The sequence below is a fragment of the Micromys minutus genome (assembly GCF_963924665.1).
Source record: "Micromys minutus genome assembly, chromosome: 29".
NCBI lineage: Eukaryota > Metazoa > Chordata > Mammalia > Rodentia > Muridae > Micromys > Micromys minutus.
The window spans coordinates 4236725-4246707 of NC_137964.1; the positions used below are offsets into that span (position 1 = coordinate 4236725).

The window sequence follows — 9983 nt, forward strand, 5'->3', positions numbered from 1 at the left end:
TTCAGGACTGGTCTTCAGAAACATCACTGATATCTAGGCCCTGCACCTTAATTTGTGTAAAAGTCTGACAGTGCTTCCCCAGGTAGGTGTGAGCCCTGAACCCTGCTGGTACATGCCACGAGCAAAAATAGGGACAGCAGATAGAACTGCCAAACAAGGATTTACGATAATGTTGTTTAATCTGCCAAATATACAAGTTGAATTTGAGGAGCATGTCTTGTCTGGGTGATGCAGTAACCAGAGGTTTCTTGAAATGATCAATGGGTAGGTTAAAAATGGGCACTAGCCCTGACCAGGTGGGTGGGGAGGAGACAGAGCAGAGAGAAGCTTCATCGGACGGAACTGGCCAGGCACACACCTTGGACCTTTGGCAGCACAGGCTCCCAGACAGCCCGAGTGAGCACCCAGACAATCCGGGCTGGCTGTCAACTCCCACAGCAGCTGCTGCCAGCACTACCCCCCACCAACGTGCAAACTACTGGACAAATGGAATCTCTGTACCCCACTTCCCAGGCACCCCCCTCCCAACCAGGGTTCCAAATTCTAAAAACAGCAAAAACATTCAAATGGTTAGGTATGAAATGCTGTCCTGCATCTTTCTGTCTCAAAGATAGCAGCTGCCCCTCCCCCCAGCCCCCCCCACATCCCCTGAACAATTTCTGTGCCAAGATGAAGAGGAGGCCCCAGGCCGTAGGTAGGGGCTCCTGGCCATAGGGGCTGCTGCAGCGGCGCCAGGGCACAGGGTGGGTGAGACATGGCAGAGGTCCTGGCGGCACGGCCCAGTTCCCCGGCATCTCCTCCCACAGGCCAGCTTACTTATTCAGGGAGAGCGACTGCATTCGTTTTCCTGACAAAGTTGCATCATCTTTTGCTGAGGGATTGGAACGGAAAGGTGGGAGTTAGAACATAGCAAAAATGCCTCCCACATCCCTCTGAATCACAGGACTTCAGAACATATTTTGTGCAAACAGACTGAGCTAATAGAGAGCCAAGAAAAATCCAAGCTGCCACTCAGGGGAGAGAATTTCTGCTGAGGCCACAGGGCCCAGGCATCCAGATGTTTCTGCTGTGCTTGAATGGCTATTCATTCAGGCTCACCCACAAGCAGCCGGGTGGCCACTGGGAATTTCAACACCCCTGGCAGAACCCTGCAATTCCAACCTCTCTTTATTCTGAAGTCTCTAACGTCTCAAGACAGAAACAACACCTAGCTGCACATCAAGTCCTTTCTTGCTTGGGTTTGGGAAGCCTAATTAGTCAGGATACATAAGCTCAGAGAAGGGTGATATGTTTGCCCTGGTGAGTTCTCAGTTCGAGGCCTTAGTTTCCTCATAATTAGGTAAATAGGCAGGAAAGTAAGCTAAGGGATCTCTCTCATAACCACCCCTGCCCCCTTTCTCATGGAGGGTCTAAGGTAAAGCACTCCCCTAAACATATCCAGGCCTGTGAGACCCTGAGTAACCTTTAGATGCCCAGAGGGAAGGAGGGTGAGGAGTGGCACACAGGCTGATGCCTAGTCTAAGTTTCTCTTACAGACAGCTCCACCACAAGAGCCTGGATGGGATGACAACTCTAGACACAGCAACTTCTGTCTTTACGAGGCTCAAAGATCTGCTGGTGCTGAGGCCTTTTGCTGCTGGAGTCGGTCAGTGACCACTAAATAGTGCTCTGTTAATCTCAACTCTCGTCTGACTCCATGGTGGTGGACAGGAGCATCTCTCCAGAGACTGTAAAGCTTTACTGGCTGACATGGGTGGTCAGGCAGCTGTCATTCCTCAGCCTCTCCAACCTCACAGACAGAGTTCAGGGTCCTGTCTAAAACCAGTCAGGTAACTGGCTGGGGCTGATAGGCTCAAACCTACCTTTCCTTTCTTCTTCCTTCTTTCTTGCTGCCTCCTCCCGCTGTTTCCGGATGATTGCCAGCCGAGCGAGATCAGCCTTGGCCTGCTCTGTCTTCCCAGCCAAGTGCATCTTCATGTAGCGCTCTTTTGCTTTCTGTTTCTCTATTTCTTCTCTGTTTGGATAAAATGATGTCAGTGTCATCACTGTTAGCTAAAGCACTCAGGGACAAAGGAAGAGAGCACTCAGCTGAGTAGACACTTGGTAGACACTCTCAAATAAGGAAAGGGAATGGGTGGCAACCCCCTGTGAGAACCATGGCCCAAAAGGGGACAGTGCCTTCTTGCAGGGACCAGGTTAGTACCTGAAGACTTCAGAGAGTTTAGTGGCCACCTTGAGAATAGGGAACTTTAAACCAAGAACACTGTGTTCCAGAGATGACCGTAAAGAAGGTACAAGTCCCTGACTTGAGAGCACCGGGACATAGAACATTTTTACTGTAGCCCAGGTGAGTCCCCCAGGTGGGCTGAGAATAAAAGCAGAATTCCATGCAGAGAGGAAGGGTCATCAGTCCCCTTGTGTGAGTCTCACTAGGAGGGGTGCCTGGAACGTGATACCTTGGAGGAGCCACATAATAAAGAGTCCTGGCAGGGGCAGCACAGGGGCTTTCTGGAGGCCTTCCTAGTGTACAAGGCTAGATGGTAGGAAGCAAAGCATGGGGACCTGCTTCAGGAGAATGAATAAGAAACTCAGCCACCAAGGGCCGGATGGGGAGACTAGACAAGACACCTACTACGGAGGTGTAGAGATAACTCTACTGGCCAGCAGATTCTGGCAGGAATGTGCCAGACTGAGATGTCTCTTAGTTATTCAGGACTAACCAAGGCTGCTTCAAGGTTCTGCAGAGCCACCTCAGTGAAGACCAAGTACCAGAAAGTTGCAGGCTTTCATGGTCATCATTTCTGTTGGGTAAAGGGATCTTTTTGGTACTGGTGAGAACTTGAGGCCCAAAGGGGACAGCAAATTATTCATGGCTGCTCAGTAAAGTGGCAGAACCCTGAAGATGGGGGTAAGCAGAGCATAAGAGCCCTTCTGCTCTGGGAATCAACCAACCAATCACATTCTCTCTCTCTCTCCCTCTCCCTCTCCCCCTCTCTCTCCCTCTCCCTCTCCCCTCTCTCTCCCTCTCCCTCTCTCTCACCGAACCAAACGAAACCTAATAGAGAGGTACAGAAACAGAGTGTCTTCCACAGCCTCAGTGATACTTAAACCCTTTCCTGTAGTTTTCGGATTACGTTCTTCAGCAATCATGGGATCTGAACAGGGCTGCAGGCTAGAATCCTAGCAGCTTTTGGCCTATTAAAAGGCCATGAGGTGTCTCACTCCATGCAGTCAATGAGTCTGTTGGTGTGGCTGGGAGCTGGAGGCTTGCTTTGGGTCTAGTCTGTGTACTAAGGCTGCAGGCCCACCAAGCAGACATTACCGTTCTCTCCTTGAAAGCTCCTTTGGCCCATCCAGATCCAGTTGTGTGACCTTCTTAGTCGTCTGTGCCACCCGGTTGGGGTTCTCAATGTCAATGAGCCCTTCCACACCTTTTCGCTTTTGCTAGGACAGAACAGGACTGTTACAGAAGGTTTGGTCTTGGGGGACCTCAGAAGGCCAAGCCACCAATAGCCCATCACTTTGGATTTCCACACCAATCTGGGAGGGGCAAAGAAAATGAGTGTGTACAATGGCAACCTGTGCCAGGCCCCAGCAGGGCTGGCAGCTCAAGGTCAATAGGGATCACTGCCACTTTCGATCTAGTCTCCAGAGCACCAGCTTCCCATGAAATCCTAAGCCCGATTTTCCTTTAAATAACCACATGATGGGCTCTCAGAGCAGGGTGAGCCATGGTGTTGCAATCTCTGCTTTGAGTAGGGAAGAAGAGATTTAAGAAGCTAAACCATGGCCTCAGCGGGAGAGGATGTGCCTAGTCCTGCAGTGACCTGATATGCTAGGGCAGTTGGTACCAAGAGGGCCTCCCAGTTCTCTGAGAAGGAGAACAGGAGTGGGGGGCTTGTGAAAGGGGGAAACTGGAAGGCGCCGCCGGTGTGTGTGTGTGAGTGATTGGGCCATAAAGTGAATAAATTAATGGGAAAGGAAAAAAAGAAGCTAAATCATCTTATCTGGGGAAGTTCTGGAAGAAATGAAAACAGTTTTAGTTCTACAGGTTTCCTTAAAATGACTAGAAAGGAGCTTCCAGATGCTGACTGATCTAACCACAGGTTCCATGTGTCTACATCCAACTTGACTACCTCTTTCTGCAACAGGCAAACAAGACCTACCCAACCTGATCCTTCCTTCCCTTAGGATGCCCCAAACATGGCTGGAGTCTATCCACTCATCTACTCTATACTGCCAATCACCGAAGAGCAAGCCACGGATACCGTCTCCTGGATTCTACCACAACATTTTAGCATCTGTTCCTCAAAAAGCCAAAATCAGTGATGGGACGACAGGCTGGATAGGGTACAGGCACTTACTGCAAAAACCTGATGAGCTGAGTTTGATCACCAGGACCCATGATTCCCACAGCTTGTAGACCACACACACATCACAGCATGCTGCACACCACCCCTTCCACGGTAAATACATTTTAAAGCACAAGGTATCCAGTTGCCCCTGCCTAGTCCCTGATGTGGTGAAGCCTACGCTCTTCTGTCACTAGAGGTACCCTTGCCTCTTTGCCCACTGTCTGGCACTATTTGCCTGCTACGCCACAGCCCAGCAGCCCCCATTTTCTGTTCTTCAAACATGCAGAGCCTGTTTCCACCCCGGGCCTTTGCACTTTGCTTGTCTGGTTGCCTCAACTGCTCTAACATTTATTGTTTGTTTTTGTTTTAAACATGGCTGGCTCCATCCTTGGCTTAAGTCACCTCCTTAGCACAGCGTTATTCCAAGTATCCTCTCCATTCTCAGTCTGAGTTATAGCACTTTTCAGTTTGAATTTCCACTGTTCATTTACTCCATTTTCACTGTATGTTCCCATTAGATCCAGAGTCCTAGAGTTAGAGCTTTTAGTAATTAACTGCAGGCATGTGACGTCACTAGGAAGCATAAACAGGAAGACCAGTTCATCAACCAGTTCAAGGCCAGGACCAGTTATACAAGTTTGAGGCCAAGTTAGGATACATGAGACCCTAACTCCCAGTAACAGGTAGGTGGGTCTTGCAAACTTGATCACCCAAGTTTGATCCTTGGAACTCACACAGCAGTGGAAGGAGAGAACCCACTCCACAAAGCTGTTTTCTGACTTCATGTGCTACCATGGTATGTATCTACTTCCCTCTCTTCCCCAATTAAAAAACAAAACAAACTGGGGATGGTGGTACATGCTCATAAACCCAGCACTTTGGGAGTGGGAGGCAGAACTGTCAAGAGATCACAGTAGGACAGGTTATATAGGATCTTTCTTAAAAACCCAAACACACATTTATCTGCCCAGTGAACAAGTGTGGCCTCTAGCCTATAGACTCACCTGGTAGTCATCATCTTCATCTTCACTCTCATCTGAGTCTAGAGACTTCTTCTCCTTTTTGGGGTCACCTGAAGCCCCATCTCCACCTTCCTCTTGTTCATCTTCTTCCTGTTTCAGAAATGGACAACCTGCAGAATCAAAAATGCAAAACAGATCCCCAAAAATGTAACACCCACAGCCGCCCTCTGACTGTGGACCTTCACATTAAGCCCCTGGAAGGCCCAAGCCTTGCATGACAAAGGTCATACTAAGCATGGCCCCAGGCCAGTCCGCATCGCAAACCAAGGGCTTACTGATACAACCACAAAAGACCCTGACCCCTTTGCAGCCATCTTGGTCAGCTCATGAAGAAGCTCACCTCACAGGGTCACAAAGACCCAGGAGTGGAACTAAATACTGTGCCAAAGTAACTTTCCTGGTCATGCCTTCTTGGATGTATGCTCCCATGGTGATGCCTACCCACATATGGCCTTTTGGCACCAAATGCCCAAGACCATATTAGCAGCGTCTACATTTCTGTCTCACCAAAAAAAAAAAAAAAAAAAAAAAGAGCCTCTCAGCACATAGGAGGTTGAGGCAGCAGAACTGCCAAGAGTGCAAACTAGCTACATGGATTCTGTTTCAAAAAAATAAAGTAAGAAAGTCCAATAAAAACCTTATATCCATCCTCTCTTAACAGCCACCTACACATTCTCCAAGGTCCCATGTCAGGAACTCTACAAAGGCATCTTAAGCTCACAGCTAGAGATGGCTTCTCCCTTTCTCAGAAGTCCCGTAAGCCCTTAATTCAAGTGTGGATATTCTCTGAGCAGAGGATGCAGGTACAAGTAGACAGGACAGGATATCCCAGCCCAGAGGAAAGAGAACTACTATGTCAGTTTAAACTAGAGGGCAGGCCTCACTAAGTCACAGAAGAGGTGATGCCAAACAGAGCCAATATCAATGAACAGGACAGTGGGGGTGCGGGAAGGCAGGCTGTATGCTGTATAGTCTGGCAGGCAGCCCCATGTGTGGGGAGTTGCAGGGAATTGGCTGGAGCGGTAGATGGACAGCAGCTAGTAGAGAGAGGGTCTCTAGAAGGCAGGCAATCATGACCACAAGTGGAGACCACCAAGGCAGCTACTGCAAAGTGGTCAAAGTCCTTTCTTGTTGGTCCAATCATAGGGCTACCCCTCTGTGACTGTGACTGGCTGCTCCAGGGCTCACACCTGCCATCTGGTGTCCTTCCCACCCTCACGTGTGACGTCTCTTGAAGAACAGTAGTCCTTTCCTGTTTTCCCCAGAAGCAAGGCAACACACTGGACCACTGGAGCGACAGATATGTACTCACGTTGGCCTTCTGCTTCTCAGCCTGTAGCTGGGCATCAATCTCTTCAGGGCTTGTATACTGCCTCACTCGGCCTTTGTGGCCTCCCTTTCTACCTGCACAAAGATCATTAGTTTAGGAAGGTGAGAGAAAAGTCAGCCTTCACTACACTGACCCCCCAAAAGACTATCCTTTTCAGCCCAAGGGAACCTCACCTACCTTCACCAAGTACCACTCAAACCTACAGTGATCTCAAAGGATAAAAGCAGCGGCTTAAGACACCTGATCGCCAGATGTAGATTCCTAAGAACAAGACCTGAGGTGAGGAGAGGGAGATCCAGTCTGACTGAATCCTATTCTCTTAAAATCCAAATATAGCTGGGCAGAGTGGTGTGCACTTCAGTCCCAGCATTCGAGACTACAGAGGCTGGCAAGATAGGGATCTTGAGTTCCAGGTCAGCCTGGTCTACATATGAAGGGCAGAGTGAGACCTTGTCACAAACAAGCAAAATCCTAATAGTGTTCTCAGGTGCAAACAGGGAAGCATGAAACCTAGATGCCCCTTCTGGTACCAAGGCCTTTTCCTTTCTGGACTTTGTCATGGCTTCTTTTGGTCCTTAAACAAAGGTACAGCACAAGAGCCACTGCTGGTTTTGTACCACAGAGAAGGAGACTTAATGTCGAACAATGTGTAAAAGAGGAAGAATTCTGAAGTCTAAAGCTCTGGGTTCCAATCTCAGCTGTACTATTTCCTATATCTGTACCCTCCCAGAGCCTCAGTTTCCTTTTTCCCCACAAGCCTACCATGGAAGTAAAAGCAACTGGACTTGTGCATGGCATTGGATAAGCAACACAAAACGCCCGAGAATCTGTCCTAATACACTGGTTGGTAGTAAAATGTGAGTGAGCACCAGCTCCATAAGCACACTACACCAATGGCAGCAGGAAGAATAAAATACTCCGTGTTCATCTTGGTGATACGGAGAACACAGGCTAAAAGCCCAGAATCTTCCAACAGAAAACTCTATTAAGAATCAAACTAGCAAACAGAGCTGGAGAAAGGGCTCAGCAGTTAGGAACATTTGCTGTTCCTTCAGATAGCCCTAGTTGGTTCCCAGCACCTACAGGGCAGCTCAAAATTTTGTTTCCCCAATTCCTGGGTGACTCAATGCCCTCTCCCACCCTCTGCGGGCACTTCATGGACACAGCGCATGTATGTACATGCGGACAAAATACAAAACACACACACACCACATTAAAAAAAAATCAAACTAGCAAAATTAATGTTAAATATAGACCCAACAGCAGCCTAACGCTGATCAGGACTGTTGGAGATAATTGATTATTAAGAGGGTCAGTGCCACATCTGATGTTTTAGCCAGAACACTAGACCACCTCCTGCTAAAGCTAGTCTTCTAGCTGGGTTGCGACCTCCTGCTATCTGGATGCAGGTGTGGCTGTGACCCCTATTGCCAAACAGGAACTTTCCTGGTTTCCGAGGACCCCTTGCTGTGAGTAGAGAATCTATAATTAGACAGTTAAGAGCTGCTCTGAGCTCTGGAGACCACTGCAGAGACACAATGACTTCCTAGACAGCAGCTGCAGAGTTGTAATTGGGCTGCCAGCAGCCTACACCACCCATTTTTAATGACTGCCCAAGTTCCCAGGGGTATCTAGGTATGCTCATGAAAGGCTTATTGTAAGATACCAAGCTTTACCATTAAAAACAAAACAAAACAAAACAAGCAACACCCTTTCTTGGCCTCTTAATATTCCAGGTTGTGGTAACAGATCACAACTGGTTATCACATTCCCTATACTTCTCTATGGGATACTGATCTTAGTTTGGTTTACACAGACTCTTTCAAGACTCTTAAACAATTCACACTACACTGAAAACAGGTCCTTTGCTCCTGGGGAATTTTAAAAATAGTTTTTAACACTGTCTTCTTATCTTGGCCCAAGCAAGGAAACAAGTCTTGTCTGCCCGCAAAGCTTCTGAGAAACCAAGACTAAATCAATTAGCTAGGATTTCATATTTAAGACTGTGGAACTGTAATTCCCAACTTTAGAGTCAGGAGCTGAAAAAGTTCTTTTGCCTTTTAAAGATGAGACTGCGGAACAAAAGACAGTGCTCTTTCAGACACAGGACAGATCAGCAGAGAGTTAGGTTTAGACGCACTTCGCCCGGTAAAGCCCCATATCTGAATATTGACAGGAAGCAATTTAAGCTTGAAAAAGCTCTAGTCAGATGTTCCTATGGACCGACTGCATTAACTGGCTTAACACGTGAGCTGCTAACATTAAATGAACATCTTGGAGCAATTTATTCTATCATCATATAACTCTTGTCCTCCCATCTTCTACTCATCAAACTAAGCCTTATTACCCCTGTAGGTCAGATGAAGAAAACAGCTGGAAGAAAGTCTTGTTTGAGGCCACAGAATTAAGATGGCAATATACTGGTATTCAAACCCCTGATTCTAAGGGGTAAAAACAATGTAAGATGGGAAACGCTGTCTTCTTGGCCTCCACACACAGTAATAGCTAGGCATTTAGGGGCTACGGGGCACTGGACTGAATACGTGGGTTATCTAGTTTACACCCTTCATCATATCAAGAGGTAGATATAATCAATGTCCCCTCTTTTGGAACAGATAAAACCGAGACACAAAGAAGTTAGGCGACTGGCTCAGAAGCACATCATTAATGGCTACGGATCAAGGAGAGAGTCAATGCCAGGTCCCACATCATCAAGTTAAGGTCTTATTATGAGGCAGGCAGGGCCGCATTTGAGCTCGACAGAAGCCACATTTTATGCTCGAGTAAGACTGGCCCCGCACCAGCGCGGGACGCGGTGACTCAGTCTCCGGCCAGCCAAATGGGAGGACAAACTTCAGACACTCCCGAGGCTTGGAGCAGAGACTCCTGGGTCCCGCTTTCTTTCGGAACAAGGACCCAGCACCCGTGAGTCTCCTCAAAAATCCCCGACGGAGAGACCCTCGATCACTGTGGTCCTCGGCTTCCCAGTCAGGACAATTGAGCGTCGAGGCCCACACATGGCTGGGAGGCGACGGGAATGGCCTCCTTTGGCGCGGATCTCCTAAGGAGGCCCTAGGCCAGCAGGCTGGGGAGACGGCGGCAGCCGGCCTACGATCGCCACTAGAGAAGCCACGCGAACCACGCGCGCCCACCCCCTCACCTCCTTTAGGCATCTCGGCTCCGGCGGCTGCAGCGGCGGCGGCGCCTCGAACTGACACCGGAACCGGAAATGTCTTGGAATCGACTTCTTCCGCCCGGCCTGGTCCCTCTCTGCGC

General features: G+C 48.6%; 1 protein-coding gene across 1 annotated transcript; it reads right to left on the minus strand.

Moving 5' to 3' along the window:
* Window positions 1-651: 651 nt before the first annotated feature.
* Window positions 652-9955, minus strand: PDAP1 (PDGFA associated protein 1). Its single transcript, XM_080940605.1, has 6 exons — window positions 9868-9955; window positions 6690-6781; window positions 5360-5467; window positions 3323-3444; window positions 1863-2014; window positions 652-871 (listed from the first exon to the last, which is right to left on the minus strand). The coding sequence occupies exons 1-6, from the start codon at window positions 9878-9880 to the stop codon at window positions 813-815; spliced, it is 546 nt and encodes a 181-aa protein (XP_080796731.1). The 5' UTR covers window positions 9881-9955; the 3' UTR covers window positions 652-812.
* Window positions 9956-9983: the final 28 nt, after the last annotated feature.